Source organism: Pogonomyrmex barbatus, unplaced genomic scaffold, assembly GCF_055798465.1.
Source record: "Pogonomyrmex barbatus isolate J1 unplaced genomic scaffold, ASM5579846v1 scaffold2, whole genome shotgun sequence".
Classification (NCBI taxonomy): domain Eukaryota; kingdom Metazoa; phylum Arthropoda; class Insecta; order Hymenoptera; family Formicidae; genus Pogonomyrmex; species Pogonomyrmex barbatus.
Genome location: NW_028297116.1, coordinates 6,345,977 through 6,363,744, shown reverse-complemented (window position 1 = coordinate 6,363,744; position 17,768 = coordinate 6,345,977). Strand labels below are relative to the sequence as shown.

The following is a 17,768-nucleotide window of genomic DNA, read 5'->3' as shown; positions in this document are numbered from 1 at the left end:
CATGGAACCTCATCCGGCCAGTCATTAGATACTGCCATTGTGGCAAGTGGCGGATTCTTAAGGAGAGCTTTCTTCTGGTATCGCAATTTCTCCGTGCGGTCTAATTGCCACTTGCAGCGAATCAAGTCTGAATGGTCCTCTTTTTGCGTCTTCGAAACGGAGGAGAAACTATCGGTGGTTGGCCTTTTTTTTTTTTTCGAAACATTTTTGCGTAGGGCAAAACGCCTTTACATAACGAGAGTGGCATGGCACTATAATTTCTTGGATACAGAGTATCCAAGTATTTGTGTGGCGAGTATTTAGAGGGAAAGTCAATATCATGGTGCATTAGAGTTTTTGTTTGCAAAAAGACAAATTGATCGTTTTACGGATGTTTACAACAACAGAAGGGGGGGGGGAGAGAGAGAGAGAGAGAGAGAGAGAGAGAGAGAGAGAGAGAGAGAGAGAGAGAGAGAGAGAGAGAGAGAGAGAGAGAGAACGATGTGTATAACTCGTGCTGGCGTGTCAAAATAGGGAAAGTGCATTCAGATGGGTTAATTACTAGGTACCAACTGCTTGCATAACACGGGGATGAATGAACGTGACGTGGTTGCCTATCTCCTGGATCACGGATTTTTTTTCTGTACCTCCACTCTCCTTTTGCCTTTAGCCTTTCCATTTCGTTCCGCGTTACTCTTTAGCAACATTGACGTTGACAGACGTCAACGTAAGTAATGATTAAATCAGACACGCGTCGTGTATTGTTGTCTCTTCATCATATTTAAAACGAGTAAAGCTTTATATTAAATAAGACGAAGTTAAAAATTGCTTACTAAATAATTAATCATAATTTATCGTTATTTGAAAGTTGCAGGCAATTAATATTTTTATAAAGCTTACAAAACATGATATTGAAAAGGAAAAGGTTTTCTTCCTTCGATATAGAATTTCTTTTATATAATCGTGATAATTATCGGGAATTTCTTATGTCAAATGCGCATATATAATCGCGTCGATGTTTTATTCAAAGTATTGGTGAAGGCTTGTCGCGAGTGAAGTGGAATCCGAAGGAAGAAATGAACACGTCTTAGAGCAGTCTGATCTCCTGCAATGAGCAACGTTGTGACGTACATTACGTATGCTGATCGTAAGTACTCTTCGTAACGATGTGACATTTTATTCGATGTTTAATTGCCGTCATCGATAAGCAATTCACTGCTACGATTACCACGCTACGATTTTTATCATTAACCGAGAATTCAATCGCTTGAGAAGCGTGAATTGACGTTCGCATTTTACGACGGCCGGGAATTGCACGCTTTAGCGTCGAAGCCGCTTAACGCCTTGCCTCGATAGACAATCTGTCGAACCATCACTGACAGTCGAAAAACTTACGACTTGGTTTTGCGGTTTGGATTTCTATATTTCTGCTTACATTGTTAGAGACATACTTGAACAATTTATGATAGAGTTTGTGGTATGTTGTTTTTTTTCTATTTTTTTTTGTGTTAAGAAAAACATGCTGTTTGTCCAAGAATCTTTCTGTGAATCCTGGAATTCTAAAATGTCAGAAAGCTATCAATTATTTGTAATATCAGCGTCACATAAAGAATTGCGCAAGTTGAAAGGAGATGCCGGATTGTTTTGTGGTATGTCTCTTTCTCTTTCTGTATTTTACATATAAATGCTATAATAGCAAAATATAGAAAAGCAAATATAGAAAAGCAGTTTGTGATACTTTTATAATTATCATTATACTAGTATTTACATTAATATTGTTAAAGATGTGTATCTTTTGTTTTATGGAGAATCTATGGAGAAAAACATTGAAAAATTTTGTATACCAAATAAACATATATAATTCAATTTGATATACATTATGCTATGAGATGCATATCACGAAAGAAAAAAGCAAAGAACTTGAAAAGGGAAACTTGGTGCGGCATAAAAGCAGAACTCTGAAGTAGAAAACGTTTCGCGAAGGACAGTTATCACAATGACAAGGATGCTCGTAAAATTCAAGATACGTGCTTCGGTTTTGTCGCTTGGACAATGGCTGGTTTGGTTTTACCTTAAAACCAGTCGTCGCTGATTATGATATCAAATACTTCGTATTGTCTTTATATTGTCTCGCGATGATATATTATACTCTTTCTCGAGTTTGTCTTTCTTGGGTAAAAATCTCGAGTGTCAGTCGGTGCCGGTTACTAATCGTGAATATGCATTTTTCGGAATTTACATAGTTAATGAAATTTACAGTATACTTTTTAATTAGTCACATCTTTTTTTATCGAGCAATATCATTACATTTTGTAATTATCAGAATAAAATAAAATTTCTTTATTTTTAATAACGAAGTCGATATTAACTAACAAATTGATTATATTTGAAGTTGCACAAACTATTATAACAAATTAAGATTTTTTTAAAAATAAAGATTATTTAAATATTTATATATTTTTTAATTATTATAAACTATGTGCTAAATGGTCCATGATAAAAATGATAATCAAAGTTGCGATAAACAAAAATTTGGAGGCCATTATTTTACCATTATTTTATTCGTATCGATTTACGGCAGTGAATTCATAAGTAATGCAAGAGGATTAATAAGTATCATTACTTGGCGCTTGTAAGTATTATTACTTTCTATCGCATCGACAAGTGTTACGAATGGGGATAAATTTGCGCAATTCCGCGAGTAATCCCGCACGCTTATGCAGCAAAAGGCCGCTCGCTGCCTCTCTGAGTGATACGCGAATCGAACATTTGCGAGGGTAAGAGGAACAATCTTTACGATCGCATGCGTATAAATCACCGCGTCCATCGCACGCACACATCCGACATTGTAATTACGCATGCCAGCACCATATACGCATTATCTAAGTGTCTTGTTTACGACGGTACCGCCTAAAAATAAGTCGCAGGTCTTTAAGTAGCTACGAAAATATATATATATTTTCTGACAACATCGCGCGGTAATTTATTTTCAATTTTAATACGAATTTTCTTAATACATGAAGCACGTAAGATCTAATTGAATATTCGGAATCGTAAGAAATCCTTAGAAATCGTTCAAAGCGATAATAAGACATATATCTTATTATTGGCGCACTTAGATCACGAAATATTATTTTAATAACAGCTGCATAAAATTTCTTTTCAGATAACTAATGAGAATTTATTATAAATATATAAGTGAGACGATTTCTCATTTTCACGTTTTCATTAATCTTCGTATTGGGAAAATAATGGTTGAAAACTGACAGCCAGTGATCGTGTCATAATTTGACAGCCGTACTTCATCCGAACGCGCGTTTGAATATATACAAATGACAACAGAGCGCGTTTTAAGAATTGCTGATTCACTAAATTATATGCTCTTTCTCGTCAGATAACTACCTGCTCGTTGGGTATTTTGTAATTTAGGATTTGGCGATTCAGCGCTATTCTGCGTGACCGGTAATAGTTTATATAACTATTCGAGCGTATACACGGATTTCTCACAGGCGCGTGACTTTCCATGCTCCTTCGAGCGTTCGCCGTTCTTGCGTGCTGGAACAACTGGTTTATTAGTATTTGGCCCACATCGCTACGGGGAACTTTCGAGACTTTATTCCCTCGCAATTTCTTGCCTTCGATCGCGAACTTTATTTATCTCAAACCATTAAGACAATATACATCTTGATATTTAAGAGAAAATAAATCATTGCCTTTTTTTTACATCTATATCTTACGTGTGTCAAATATTTTTCAACGATAAAAAATTTTTCACACTTTATATGTTCTTATAAATATTAATTTCATGAAATTGCGAAATATGACGGATTTTTCATTTTTTTTTTATTTTTGACATTTATTTTAAATGTTAAACTCTTGTACGAATGTAAGATGCAAAAATTATGCAAGAAACATCTATTGCATTTTTCAATCATTATGAAAGAAACATCTATTGCATTTTTCAATCATTATGAAATATGCAACTTTTTCATTAATAATAAAATGAAACTTTATTTGTATTTTACGCATAAATTCTCGCATTATATCAATTGCAATTATAAGAAGAAATTTTTATTAGTAACAAACGATATTATCTTATCTTTGTATATGCATAAACCGATACGTAGCTATGTGTTATTTTATCTATAACCTCTATTTACAACCTCTATTTTGCAAGCATGTCATTATAATAAATTGAGCAATAATATGTTTTCCACAAATATTTTAACCTGATTTATACATTTGACTATTTTACTTTTTTAAGATATAATTCTTGTTTATATATTTAATATTATATAAAAATCTTATTTGCATTCTTAAATTAATACATTTTCAGATACTAGTCAGTTTTAAAATAATTTTCCTCTATTCCTGTACTTTATTAGAAGAGAAACACAGTAAAATGTGTAAGAGAAAGGCCCATGGATTCTTACTTATTTATAAAGGATATAAATTTATGATCTATGTGTATATATAACGCTAGTAAGTATATTATAATTATATAAGAGATAAAGATAATAAAAGTAAGACAAGTCTATATAGAGCTTGTCAGATTTATGTACTTTATCATTTTGTGTACACAGTGATCTTGAAACAAATTACTATTTCCACAAGTTTTTATTGATCACTATCGTAAGCTATAAATTAATCGATTTCCCTCCTGTCTTTTTAACAAGTAGGAAGTAGGAAGTGAAGGGTTTATTTGAATTTCACTCAGCTTTAATTAACATTTGTAAAAACAATAATTTGCAATAAGCGATTAAGACTCGACTCGTTGATTTATTCGCTTGATCAAACTGGCACATTCGAATTTTCACGTGCAACCCGATTTCCCCAACGTTCGCTTATCTAATCTTCCCACCGGCATCGCAGAGTCATCTACGGATGTCAGGCCATCATCATATTCGCTGGCGCATATCGCCTTCCATCTTCAACATCCCTATCCGCCGTCGTTGTCGCGACGGGTTTCTTTGCGAGGTGAAAATTTTGCCGTAGCCGCAGGCCACCGAGCGTGTCACTTTCATTTCCTTGACGTAATTTTCACGCAAAAAACAGTTAGATTCCATCTTGCACCGATTCGTTCCTCATCTCCGCAGTCGCGGCTAATAAACGCCTTTTAATCGTTCCCGCTATTGCGCAGCACGTTTTGCGTCATCTCGGAAGATTCGATGTGCGTAACGACCGAATCAGGAGATGTGATCGATCGTTATATCGACAGCCGTGCTGCATTTATCTCAATGTTGCTTAACCAGTTCGACAGGATCTCTTCCCTTCGTCAGAGAGAGAGAGAGAGAGAGAGAGAGAGAGAGAGAGAGAGAGAGAGAGAGAGAGAGAGAGAGAGAGGAGGAAATTTATCAAGAGGATTATATCTTTTGATAAGTTTGTAATGTATATATTTCTGATTATCACAGCTTTTCACATGCTAATTTTTCACACCCGAATGATAAGTCGGAAGTGAAAAAACAATGGACAATTACAATACTTTTAAATGTATAATTCTAATGGTGTATCGATATCTTTTAATAATTTGAAATTATCTTTCTTCAATTTATCTTGACTTAATCAAATATAGTTTATTATTTATCTCGAAGCGAGAATCTCTCTTTACCGGAGAGAATTACGATTTTTAAGATTACTTATCCGATATGAATATAGCCTTATTGCACATAGTAGCCTTATAAAGTATATTACGAAAACGATCTATCGTTTGTATCGAAAACACTTTTGCAAGTCGCTTGCAAGTAGCGGCTAATCATAATCACGCGCGCTTTGAATTTTAGCGCACACGCCGGCGCACGGTTGTGCAACGTAGAGACGCACCGGTGGAGTCACAAGGATGATGCATCCGCGGTGCATCTACCGTGACCCCGGGATGCACATGCACACGCGGTCGGCTTAGCTACAAGATCGCGTGTGATAATACGTCGCAACTCTTTCTGCACAACATCATCATATAATAAACACTTATCATCATATAATAAATAAGCAAATGCGTGTGCGTGGCTCTGTGTGTGTGTGTGTGTGTGTGTGGGGGGGGGGATGTAGGGTGTGTGTGTGGGGTGTGTGGGGGTGTGGTGTGTGGGTGGTGTGTGGGTGTGTGGAGGGGGGTATATAAAATTTTCTCTAATTCAATATTAAATATATTAATTATATATTTAGGATTATTCTGATATTTTACACATGGGGGGGAGGGGATATAATTTTAGAACCTTGTCTAATTTATCTTATCTTATCTTATTTATAATGCTAAGCTTTATAATGCTAATATGCTAAGTATTTAATATTTTAAGTGATATACATAACATAATTGAATATTGTTTTAATACTTAGTAATATAATTGATATTACGCATTTATATAGACCAGTTTATATAAATTTTGACAATATCCTTTATATAATCGAGCAAGCTATCATCAAATTGACTAATCAATTATCTCAATAATATTGAAAATTTCTGTTGGCATGTGTACGTAGAAATCCTCCAGGAAACAATTTTATCTAGTTGCATAACTACGTTGCTGCTGTGTTCAATACAATCGCAGAACGTCGTCTAAATGGGATGCACAACTATTAGTCATTCGTACGCAGAAGTGATAATTTGCATCATTAATAACAAATGACACGTAACGCGTATTCTTTTTCAAAATGAAAGGAATAAAAGCGGTTGATAGTGTGTGTACCCGCGAGACATTATCGTCTGTAATTTTCTCAAAATAAAAGCCTATTTATTTATTTATTTAATAGTCCACGTAGTTGTAATCGTTATGTTTTCTATTGATCAGCCATCCTTAAAGTTATGGTTTGTTCTGCGACGCGTGAAAAACGACTTGTGGCACTTAGCGTCATAGAATTGCACGCAATACGACAAACGTATGTTTAAACTATTTTGACGTGATAATACTACTTAATATTAAAGTTTGTATTTTATAATAACATTTGATATTATTTATATTTAATATTATTAATATAGATCGTATTTAGGCAAGTAATTAATTTAATTAGAATTAAATGAAAAATAAGATTTTATTATTTGAAACTTATTACGTCAGCATTATCAATTGTTTATATAAATTTAAAAGGCATCTCGATATTTCTCAAAAGAGCAAATTTTAAATTACTTAAGGAGCTGAAAAAGACGACAGAGACTTACGATTTTAAAGAACATTCAGTTTTTCCCACACGGACTCAATGGAGGGTTAAATCAACGAAGCCACAATATTCCCGAGGCGGAACATCTGCCAGAGAGAAGAGAGAACATAAAAGCCGGAATCCTCGCATCCAGGTTTTTTTTTCTTCCTCTACGTAACGACCGGTGAATCCCGCGGTAACGGACGGAATGAAATTGTTACCGCAGTTATGACTGGTATTATGACTATTACGTTTTGCACAATTGGCATGGTCGGGCCGATGATATTAAAGTAGGGCCAGGAGCCATGACGCGCCCGTCACGCCTCGGAAAAGATAAGATGTCGTTTGCGCACGAATAGATAATTTTTCAAACACTCCGCGAGTCATTGACCTGCTTGTCATGGTGTATCGATATCCCAGCCGGAAAGGTACGCTTACTTGAGCGTGACAGACGCGTTTCCATCCGGAAAGGTAATTGTCGACACTGAACCGCTTTTTAAGGCGACTCTTCGCGATACGCTAAAGCATAAGATTTGGTTTATTAATGAAAGATATTACATTATCAAAGCTCCGCAGGGAAAAAAACTAAATAGTTTTGTCGCGAAAGCAGAATTTAAATAAAACTGTTTCAAGAAAAAACATTTATACGGTACGTATTTAAAAATACTTAAAGAGATACTAGTGTGTTTTATATTACTACACCAGTTCTCGAATCGACATTAACATTAATATGTAAAATAGAATATCGTGAAATTTTTTCGTATTGCGAAAATTGAATAATTCGTAAATAGTTTGTAAATATTAGACGAAAAGAATACTTTTTTTGGCAAATCTAAAGATTTTGCCAGCTACAGATCTGAAAATAATTTTGTTGGGCCTTCAAAATTATTATATGCGATATTTAAATTGCTTGCTAGAAGATCAAAAATTTTTGTAGAAATTTTTATTGTCATGTTTAAGCGTTTTACATAATAATTTTGATTTGGCCGAACAGAATTTTTAAATTCGTATCTAGCCAAGTTTTTAGATTTGCCAGCAAAATTGTATGAGATTTAATTATCTTGATCGGTGAAAACACTGATATCAGACGATTTGAAAACGAATTATCTTACGAATGTTACGAGTTATGAGTGAAACGACGCTAAGAATCGACTGCGTGTGACTAGTAGTACCACAGCCATTAATTAGCAAATAATATCAGTTTACTTTCCCCCCGTGACCATCGTCTGTATCGAGATGACCTCGGGAGATGAGCAGCTGAAATGCACGCGAGTGCTCTTTCACCTGTTCTTTCATACTCGTCTTTTTTCACTACCTCCTCCGCCTTTACCTCTTGCCTTCTCCTTTCACAAGACTCGTCGCCCGGTTTTTCCCGGTTGCAACGCGTTTTTCTACGCGCCGCATTTCTTATCTTTCTTTCAGATCGTCCTCGAAACACATTGCCTTGCATTTTATGAATTAACGTGTCTTATCAATAGCGAAACTCTGTGTTCTTTCAAGAGTACTCGACTGCCTATTTCTTCATGCTTTTCTTCATTCAGCCAAGTTAAACGCGTCGGCCAGAATACGTTGGTAAACATCGAAAAGAAAAATTGCTACGAAAGGAATCTTTGATATCCGTGTCTTTTTTATTTCGTGGGAGAGAGAAGCACATAGACTGTATTGCTTTTCCAAGATTCTTTAACGCTCCGTGATCGATTAGATACGGAGTATTAAAGCTTGCGATTCGATCCATATCTTTGCATTTCTCCTTAAAATAAAATACATGGGTGATTGACCAATAATGTTTCTCCTTCGGGGAAAACAAACAAAGAGTTGAGATGTAGCCAATTTTGCAATTCGAGTATTAAACATTTCCCATTCCTTTTTATTTTTACAATTAAATGTTTTTGTTGTCTCCGATGTTCTATTGAAATGCTATGTAATAAATAGCAAATTCCGTTCCTGAGTCTCGTACGTACGCGAGTACATACGTTTCAGTGAAAATATTTCATCTCGTGTTCTTTCAAGAGTTGGTTGTAGGCTAACATCGAAGAAGAGCCGGTTACGAGAGGTGCATCTGAAGATCGCGTACACTCGAACTGGTAGAGTCTTTAAAGGAAGTAGTCTCGAAGCTTTATATGAAAAGGTTTATAAGGCTATATTTGTTAGGCGAGACATTGCATAAAGAAGAGTAAACTGTAATCGGAAGAAATCGAATCGACGATTTTAAACGTGTAATCATGAAAGAAATATGTCTGACAATTACTTATTATTATGATAATCATGTTATATTTGAATAAATATTTTATGTTAATTAGCGATTCCTCGTGCGGAAGATTCTTGTACGTTTCGTAAGATACAAAGAGAGGAACTTATATGTTGTGTAAATTATGAAAAATTTGTAAATTATTGAAAAAAATAGAAAAAAAAGTTCAATTTGTACGAAATATCTGTTGAAGCGACCGTTTTAGCTTAAAAGATAAGAAAATTATTACACAGACAGAAATGTATAAGGATAATTAAGGATATTAAAAATTAAATTTCTTGTCGAAATCCATTCACATTTCTATATTGTCACAACAAAAATGAATTTTCTTGTTCGATCTTGTTCAATCTAAAATCGCTGAAATATATTAAGGATAAAATTTCTTGTTAAATATATGCATCATAGTACCGTTCACATTTCTATACTGTCACAAAAATGAATTTCTCGCCCGATTCGATCTAAAATCGCTTTCGTCAGCCACGCCCGTTTTTGCTTTGCACCTGCGAGTTGTATGCAGACACGGTGACCCGCGTCTATGTGTACTCGCCTGCATACGAGCCGCTCGCTCATACTAGTTTACTTTCTGTTTTTCGACTGGCCGGCCGTCTTACGTCCGAGCTTGTGGGACAAGATTTTTACGAAAGTCCCGCTTGTGGACGAGAAAGTGAAGTGCACCTCGCAGTTTCGCCCTCAAGGCAGCCGGCTGCCCCATTTTCCGAAACCTGCGCTTCATATGTTGCACGTTCATGCGTTGCTCCGCAACTGTTGCTGTGAACGCGTAAAATAATTGAAGCTGAAGAGTCCAACAAAATAAATCGCATTTTTTAGTCATAAATAAATCGTTTAAAAGGAACTTTTATCGGATTGTTTGATGAATAATTATTACCTGCAATTATCTACATTGCTTTTTTTTTTTTTAGAAAGAAACAATGGTTCCATATGTGATTAGTAATATAATAGAATAATTATAAAAAAACTTTCTCATATTAAAATTTTATTACACGGATTTATTCTGCTTTGTATTTTGTTTTAATCATGCTTGCTTTAATTACATTTGAACTTAGTTATGCTCAGTTCCGATATACTTTTTATTACTCATGTAACTTAACTCGAGCTAGAGTTTTTGTGATAAATATTTCAATGAACTGATATACATCTTACTTTCACTATTTTATTTTTATTGAAGCATTCTCGGAAAGAATACTTTTTTACTATTTTATTATATGAAATACAAAAGATACTCTTTTTTAACTATTTTTAGTCAATAAATAAAAGATTTTTCTTTCTATTTTTGCAATTACTGGATCATCATAATAATTCATATAATATGAGCAATAATATGAGCATGTTTAATATTAATTGACCGTTAAAAAACGTGTATAAAGATACTTGAATTTGCCATTGTGCCATTCTATGTGCCAAATGCAAATTATGGCCAAGTGTGAGATAGAAAATGTATCGTATATGTTCTTCGAAAACACTAATTTTTATGTTTCTTTTCTCAAATCGCTCCAACGAATTTTCAAGATAAGAAAAATGTGAAGAATAGAAACGATTTTTCTCGAGGGATATATTTCGAAAACGCGCAATAATTTCCCGTCAGCGAGCAGAATTGCAGGATGAATTGCCCGTCCTTCCGCTTGCTTTTCGCAATTGCATAAAGAAAAAAAAAAAAAAGAGGTCGAATGCATATCGCGCAGACCTTCCCGGCAGATTGCAGATTAGATTTGGCCTCCAAGCACGTGTGTTACGAACAAATCGACGCGCTCCGCTCTCTCCGCTCTTAAGATGTAGCTCTCGTTTCATGTACTTATACGTTCTTACGTTGCACCAGCGAACCTATCCGCGGAAACTACGAGTGCGTGGATCGCAGAGATAACCGCGCGGAGGGAGGGAGGAGAGGAGGGGGGGGGTAGGAGAGTATAATTACAAAGCACGAGCTAAACGGATTATAGATTAATTGAATGGAAATTAGATTAAGGAAATTTCACGAGACTTTAAGATAACAATATCCTCCGATGTAACGTCAGTCGCCGCTGTCCCGTTCGCCCACGGGAACCTACTTCGATTTAATCGTCGCGGGCAATCTTCTTTTTTGTTAACCGCGCGCGCGCGCGCGCGCGTTAACCGTTGATTGCCGCGCGATTTTGGTGAACGCGAATCCGCAGAATCCCATTCCGAACAACGTGTAACGGTACGGCGCGTCGCTCGGCGAAATTGCTTCGTGCTTTTCCCGTCGCGTGGGATTGCAATCCCACGAGGTGTTATCCCACAATTCGCCGAGAGAAAAACTTTTTTTTTTCCTTCTTCGAGGATTTTTGCTACCAGACAATCGTCGACGGCGCCAATTTTCGACCAAACTTGTTACTCGCGCTCGTGATCATAGCTACGTGCACCGTCATTTTTTTTCACGCGCGGGTTTCCTTGAAGGATTCCGCGCTGCAGAAGTACGGCACCGGCAGTTCTCTCCGACGATCGGATAGATCCGGAGTGTATTCTTCGAGTGTACTCCTCGTGTATTCTTTCTCGAAGTCTTATCCCTCTTCCTTGGTTCACCAAGCCGGCCCGTCGTTTGACTTTTTCATTCGCACTTAGATGCGCTTGGACACGAGCCGGACTTCTTCCTCGACATTCGCCTTTCTCGAAATGTTTCCCCCTTTTTCTTTCCTCCATGTTTCGCTCTCGGTAGTTTTTCGGTAGACGCAACGGGACTTGATTCGTACCACGCAAGTGATCTTAAAAGTTCATACAACAATTTCGACCGGTTGTTGACTTTTTCAGGATGTGCCATTTCTGATTTTGCTTTCATCGTCGTTCTCCTCGGTGATTTTCCTGTCGGTATGATTTTTATTTCACTTTTCTGCTTTTTTTCTCGAAATACTTACGTTATGTCACATTGTTGTTTGTTTGCGACGACACAGTTTACACATTATTACAATGTAAACACTTCATAAACATAGAAAAATTTATTTTTATTTTTTCATAGCTGAAAATAAATTCTTTACTGAAAAGAACTAATAATAAAGTATTCTTTTTGGAAACATTCCAATATATTAAAAATAGAATAAAAATATCGTTTAATTTACGCACGAATTACAATATTTTTTTTCATATTCTTCTTCTTTATCGTAAAACTCGTATTTCAAGCATATTCTTATTTTATTAAACATGTACGTTAGTAAATCATTCATTCTTCGTTTGCCATAAAGGGACAAACCTTTGTACATACCCTTGTACAAATTCCAACCTCTCGCGTTCGCCGTTTGATCTCTTTCTCTCTTTCTCGCAAGATTCAACATGGGACATGTGCGCGATGTTATCTCTCCGATTTCTCTAAGGGGGAAACGAATTTAAATTGCCGATCGCGAGCGATTCCTACCGTCGTTCACTTTCCCTGAAACGCGCTTTACCTTCCATCTCTCTTCGGCTCTCTCTCCCTCTCGCCTACCTTCGTTTTTTCCTACTGTGCCTTCTTTCACGTCGTGGTTCTTTGTGCCTGCCCACCGAGGCTCGCGCATCGCGAACATCCATTCCGTTCTTCCTTCTTCGGAGAACGCAATGCGGCTGACGAGCAGCGATTTGCGGAAGGGACTCGCGATCCGCGAGGCTTCTGAACGTGAAGAGATTGAGCAGAGATCGAGCGTGTCTTGGCTGTACGTGCCGTTAAAGGGAAATCGAGACGATCGATTCGTCGATCGATTCTCGTCGAACGATTCCCCGTGGCGGATAAAATCACGGACGGGACATGACACATTGGATCGAGAGGCTGTGCAATCTGCATTTTATTCTGCTTTTCCCATATACATTTCCTGCAGTAGCAAGATTAATGTATATGTACGACGAGAATTCGCTTTCCCTGTCGTGATAAAACGCGATGAGGCGTGTCACTGTTGCTTATTAAAATCAAAAACGGAATTTATCACGAGCTTAACTATGAAAAATTACACATCAAGCAGGTCGCCTTGTAATTGAGGCTGATTATCTCTTTAAATCTGGAATTTTTCCGGATGCATTAAAGATTGAAAAATATTAATGCCATTCATAAATCATTATAGAATGCTATTTAATCCGAAAAACACGCGTCTCAATACCAAGTTTATAACGGAGATTTTTTTTTTTTTTTTTCTTTATAGTAAGTTTTCATGCAAACGTATATACATTCCTAGAACCGAGCGTGCACGCGTACAGGTTGTCCAGTTCCCAGTGATATCGGAAATTCGTTTCTTTCAAATTTCGTTTCTCCGGGCGTGAATACCGAATGTCGTATGCACGCCGAGGTAACCTGTATGCCTTTGGTAAACAGCTGGAGGACGAGAAGAATGATGGCCGGGACACAATGACAGAGGCAACAATGGTTTCTCTGTTTTGTACTTGGATGAATGTAAGTCTGGTTATATTCAGAGGAGAGAATGTCGCGTGTTCTCTCCTCGTATCCAGGAAGTTATTATACGCGCGCAATATCGACGGGCCGGGATCGGAGAGTCAGCAGAATGATGCATCCGTAATTACCGATAGTAGTCACTTATTGTAGGACTGTCGCAAATTACACGACATACGTAGCGAATATACATTCGAACGTTTCTTACGGTAGGACTTATTGCGGGACTTCCAATTTCGTCCGGCAACTATAAGTATAATCACGTTGAAAAAAGTATGTTAGGTGTTTCGTGACAACGAATGTATAGTTAAAGTAATTTATGTGTCTCGAACGATATCACGTTAGAAAAGACGAGTGGAGATTATACTTTGTTACCGTGATAAAAAAAAGTTACGAGAGATTGACAATTATCAAAAGTACACGCACTTATCACGCCGGAAAATTATATTGTATCCTGATTTAGAAAAATTCTCACGTTATGACAAAATTCTCATAAGCAAATATTATTGATTGAGAGAGATATGTATATTTACAGTTATTTTATTCAATCAATTTATCAATAAAGACTCGGAACTATTAATTATGATTTATAATGAAGAATATCATATACGTTAAATCTATTTGTATTTTTTTTATTTCACGCACAAGCGGAAGTAATAGCTGAAGAAAAAGAAAAAGTAAAAAAGGAAATAATCAGCTCGCGCATATTACAGATAGCTGTAATTGTAATTATCACAAAATCGATATTCCTCAGGTATTACAAGAGAGAAAGAGAGAGAAAGAAAGGAGGATGATATTTTTAATACGATAAATATTATAAATATGATCGATGTTCCCTCGTCGACCCGACCCTTCATTTATCATCTTCACTCAATTGCCTTTCTCCCTTGACTGATCGCAGAGCTATGATACCCTGAGCAAGGGCAAGAAATCATGGAGCGTGCGGCTGGGTCTGTCGCGGCAGCATCAGAACCACGGGGATGACCCCGGTAAGGGTGGCTGGGGCACCATAAGCGGCGGCAGCGTGCTCTCTCGCCAGATGATCTACAGCGGCGATCCGTGGCTGTACGGCACGGTCCGATCGTCGCGGTCTGCCGGACACGACCCACCGCGACCTTTCCTGACACCGCCGCCGCCGCCGCCGCCGCCGGGAGCGGCGCCGTTGCTCGTGGTATGTTCCTGTCCGGAGTTCCTCGCCGGCACCGTCAGAAAGCTCGGCAGCTGCCGCAAGTGTGGCGGCCACCGGGTGGCCGGTCTGCCCCTCGGAGGAACCTGCCGGCTGCCGCCGTCCTCGAGATCCCGACCGAGCCTCGCCGGTAAGTAAATCGCTCCTTTTCGCTTATCTTGAATTTTATTTCGCATTTTCCTTGGGTGTCTCGCTGGGAGGCCGGCGAAAATCACGCGGTAGTCGCGGTAGTTTTTCTCTGGAATAATTTATACTCTTAGTTATTTATTTCACAGCGATGCTTCTTCTTAATCTCGATATATTTTGCAAAGGAAATCTCTCCGATATTATTATGGATATGAAGGATAGCACACTATTTCATGTCGCGCGATAGCAGGCAGAGAAAAAATATCCATACCCATGGAGTGGAACCTCCCGCTGCGTGTTACGAAGTATCGAGGGTGTTCGATGCTCCGAGCTCATAAGATAAGCGAGGGCGGGCGATGTAAGAGCTTCTGCCTATCGTGACACCGACGATGACGTTCATGCTCTAATTGTACGCGCTCTTCGTATTAGAAATTTTCTCCTTGCTCGCGTTCGAGATAGCGTGCATACGCGGCGGAGCGCAGAAAGTTCTCGGCCGCGGGCTAGATAACTGAATTTACTCACTGGCGATGCTCTCGTATACCTACTTTAGTTTGCATTTAAATCGTTTTGGACTAGATCATATCTTTTTGTTTGCTAAGCGACGCTTTGAGAGGCGTGCTACAAACGAGGCTTGGCCAATCGCGAGTAGAAATGTAGAGCAGTGATTTTTCGATTAAGACAATTGATACTTTACGCTCGAACAATTTCCGCAATGATAATTTTTTCTGCTAGAAATTGCTTCGTATATTGAACTATTATGTAAAATGGAAATATAAATCTATTATTCGATTATTTGCATTTACAGTTTTATATTACATTTTTCATTGGTCTTGATAAAAATAAAAACAATAATAAATAGTTTAAAAATTTAATATACATTAATGTACATTACATATAATAGCATATAATATACTTTTTATTTCTTTCTGAGTCTTATTTTTGAAATAAGTTATTTTTGGATTATAACAAATAAGATATACTTTCTTTATTATTAACGAGTAAATATGAAAGTCCATTAAGTTGTATATAAGTTTGTATATATGTAACGTGCGTGCTAAATCTCAAAAGAAGGATGCTTGGATTCCAAAATAGACACTTTCAGAAAGTGCAAATTCTTCGGTATCCATATTAAAAACCGAGATTATCAGAAGTCATCAGAAATTTCATTATTCGCATTCGATTCTGGGAAATCTAGGTCGGCGTAACGACTCGACTCGAAGTGGTCTCGCGACGATCTCATCTCTCGAGTACAACGGTTAAATCTATTTGTTAGGCGTGCTGAGGACCGCTATCGATGATCCGTACGACCAGATGCGACGGAACCGGCTGGTGGAGCCGAGATCGCGGGCGCGCAGCATCTCGCCGCATCGGCCGTCCTCGCAGCGAGATTCCAGGAGTCAGAGCATGGTTTCGCGGGCGGCCACGAAGGAGCGAAAGGGCTCGTCGGCCGAGGGAACGTCATTATCGTCGTCGAGATCCGAGTGGTTCGACAAGGAGCCGAGCGCGGCTATGAGCTACGACGATCGCAAATCGCGACCCGGTTTCACCGGCGGCGCGTCCTCGGATGATTGGATGCTGGACGAGACTCCGGAGAGTCATTCGCGAACTCATTCCGCCGCGACGGCATCCACGAGGCTGACCCGCATTTCGAAGAAGCCGCCGCTGAGGGAGGCGAATCAGAAGAGAACCGGCCAGGACGATTGGAAGAACGGGACAGCGATCGCCACGGATTCGCGGAAGAGTATCCTCGAGTGCGACGTGAATCCGTATCTGTTGCTGAAGAAGCAGAAGGACGAGGACGATCTGAGCGACGATCTGTCGGACAACGCGCTGGAGCAGGACGATCTTAGAACACGATCCACGTCCAGTTCGTTCGATCCGTCGAAAGTGAAATCGATCGAGAGGATACCGAACAGGAGTGCCGTGGCGGCGATCGGCGGTCAACGTATCAGAGTGTTCAACGAGAGGCCTAGAGAGATATCGGATGACGACGACGACGACGACGACGACGTGCCACTGCCGGTCACAAGAATCCCGATACCGAAGGTATCGCCAAAAAGACCACCGAGACGATTGAAGGAGGCCCGGCAGACGTTGAAGAGCATCCTGAAGCGCGGCCGAGTGATCGAGAGCAAGAGGAAGAATGTGCTCTTCAACGTCGACAACGTGATATTCGCGCCGGAGAAGCCGTCCGAGGCGACGCGACTCTCGTGGAGCAGAGTCGGCAGAGTCGCCAATTGCGGCAAGGAGCAGCGGGACAACATCCCCGAACCCGAGGAAGAGGCACCGATCGTGCCGCAGGAGCAGCAGGAAAAACACAACTTCATCACGATCCCGAACATCAGGGACCCGAAGGTGGACAGGGTCAAGTACAAGGAGCCGAGAATCGTGCCGGAAGTGAAGAAGACCGCGCCGCCCGGTCCCGACAGGATCAAGATAGACAAGTTCGTTCCGTCCAGGAAGTTCGATCGTTCCGCCGCGTCCAAGAAGCGAGACAAGATCGGTAACGAGCCACGATCCTCACTCGACAGCTCGCTATCCTCCCCGAGGATCGGAATTCCCAGAGAAGAGGAGAGGATATTACAGGAGGAGAGAAGATTGTCGGATGAGAGAATCGTCAGGCCTGAGGATGAGACCGAGCTGGAGATCGAGATCGAGGAACTGAAGGATCGTCTGCCGTGTATCGCCGTGGACGAGAAGGATCTGATTCTGAAGTCCGAAGG

The 17,768-nt window shown here is 39.0% G+C and overlaps 1 protein-coding gene across 1 annotated transcript in view; it reads left to right on the top strand.

The window, feature by feature from the left end:
* RhoGEF64C (Rho guanine nucleotide exchange factor at 64C) overlaps positions 1-17,768 on the top strand; it is a 66,077-nt gene that overhangs the window by 34,495 nt on the left and 13,814 nt on the right. The window contains exons 3-4 of the mRNA XM_011634008.3: positions 14,635-15,049; positions 16,319-17,767. Coding sequence (XP_011632310.2) covers positions 14,635-15,049; positions 16,319-17,767 — 1,864 coding nt within the window. The remainder of the gene's footprint in view (positions 1-14,634; positions 15,050-16,318; position 17,768) is intronic.